At 35.6% G+C, this 1,902-nt stretch overlaps 1 protein-coding gene across 1 annotated transcript; it reads right to left on the bottom strand.

Annotated features, from left to right (window-relative positions):
- Positions 1 to 458: 458 nt before the first annotated feature.
- Positions 459 to 1,603, bottom strand: LOC131940101 (baculoviral IAP repeat-containing protein 7-B-like). The gene is made up of 2 exons (XM_059298680.1): positions 1,309 to 1,603; positions 459 to 1,031 (listed from the first exon to the last, which is right to left on the bottom strand). Exons 1-2 carry the CDS (start codon positions 1,601 to 1,603, stop codon positions 910 to 912), a joined length of 417 nt encoding a protein of 138 aa, XP_059154663.1. The 3' UTR covers positions 459 to 909.
- Positions 1,604 to 1,902: the final 299 nt, after the last annotated feature.

Here is a 1,902-nt window from a genome sequence, read left to right on the forward strand (position 1 = left end):
CGAACATGAGCCTTTATATATTAATATGTATTCTGTATTATATTGTTCTGTTGTAACGTTTTTTCTCATTCTGTCTCTCTGCAGACTGACCAATAGTATAAAACTTGAACATATATATGGTTTCTACCCAAGTATATTTGGAACGCGTTGTTAATTAAAACTTGATTAAATACCCATCGAAAATTTTTTAAAGTATCAAAAAGTAAATAAATAAAATGACATCGCAAATTGCATTTTAAATTGAGTATATGGAGCGAGAACATAACAATGTAGTACAATATAGTAGTAGTACAATGTAGTTCTTTTTTATTTCTGTACAGTTTAAAATATCCTTTTTAAATATATTTGAGCTGTTTGCACTTCTTATGGTACTAGACCGCTACGGCTTGGCTCCCAGGAAACAACTGTGAGAAAAGGTCAAACGCTTTTCAAATTTTATTTGGTTTCAATCGTTTTTCTGTACAACGACATATTCTCTTGATAATTTCGGGATGTCCTACGTTTATCAAATGTGATTTGGCATCGATTTTGTTTTTCTAGAAATATTAAAAACCCCACTTATTTTATCATTTGCATCAAAAGCAATGTTTAATGCTGGAAATCGTCATCTTCCTTTTATTTCAACATTTAAACTTTTAAAACTCACAACCTCGTCTACTGTATGATAACAGTATGAAAAGCTAATTTGTCTTTACAGCTATAGCTACAGCGGGATATGATATGTAGTGAATATTTAACTTAAAGTGGTACATGTGTGCTGTAACAAACAGAGAGGTAAAATTATTTGTGAATAGTATTTATGGCAGATAATATCACTCTATTCAAAAACTTGATTATAAATTCTTATTTAATAATTAAAATGTTTCATTGTTTCAGTCGATAACTCCCAATCCCTTAATATAACAATTCTTAAGGCTGAAGCAGTGGACAGGTGGGTCGATATTTTTTATGCTCCAGGTGAATGTCGTCTCCAGGTTTCCAGGACTTGAGGCCAAGGCCGCACTGGTAGCATCGAACACAGTCAGCGTAACCTGTCAATCAAGTAAAACGTGTATATTTTTTAAAATCTGCTAACGAATGACACATTTCAAAAGTGTTCTAAAATGTCACATTTTGACCGTCTAATACAACATGTCAAATTTTGAGATTCTACTGAAACATGTCACATTTCAAAAGTCTGCTAAAACATGTCACATTTAAATTATCTTCAAACGTATCAATCGCATCCTTTATAAATTTCCCTCCATCTCTGTCCCATTCCTTTTGGCCCTCGTACCTGTAAAATAAACTGTCGTAAACAAGAATTACCAGCATAGAAAAATCCCGCTGTGGCCAGCTGACTTGGTGTGTGAACGTGTTTAGCAGTCCAAGCAGTAAAACTCTCCAGCCTCTTCTGGAAGGAAAGGTACATGGGGTACGATGGGTGTGTGCGTTGGTGTGTGGTGCCAGGAGTTTGTGTGGGCCGCAAGCCGTTTTCTTCATAGGCAGTGCAGAGTTTTTCCTCACAGGTTCCTATGACAAAAATATAATCTTCATATAACACACATATCCTGTTAGCGTATAGGGATGTTATGTTTTTATGTGGCCTATATTTGAAATACATTATAACAAGAAAAACATTTCAAAATAAATTAGTCAAAATCCTTCGGGCTATCGGTAACATTTTTTAGCACTTTTTTCTTTTCGAAATCCCCCCCCCCCCCAATATCGCCCAAAACACCCCTTCATCGTCACTCTTCATCTCAATACACCACCCTAAAATGACGTTTAGCTTACCCTTCTCCCCTCCCCCCCCCCCCCCCCAAAAAAAAAGATGCCTGTAAGAAACTCTGCAAGTACTTCTAAGAATGCTACGTCATTTTTGAACGTCCCCAACAAACTGTTTTTGTTCGTACATTGAAA

Source organism: Physella acuta, unplaced genomic scaffold (genome assembly GCF_028476545.2).
Source record: "Physella acuta isolate Inbredline_101_S28 unplaced genomic scaffold, ASM2847654v3 ptg000308l, whole genome shotgun sequence".
Classification (NCBI taxonomy): domain Eukaryota; kingdom Metazoa; phylum Mollusca; class Gastropoda; family Physidae; genus Physella; species Physella acuta.

Coding starts and splice junctions, on each gene's coding strand:
- LOC131940101 (XM_059298680.1), bottom strand. CDS start 1,603: ATGTATTTCAAATATAGGCCACATAAAAACATAACATCCCTATACGCT. Junction 1,032..1,308: donor AGCGGGATTTTTCTATGCTG/GTAATTCTTGTT, acceptor CTTGATTGACAG/GTTACGCTGACTGTGTTCGA.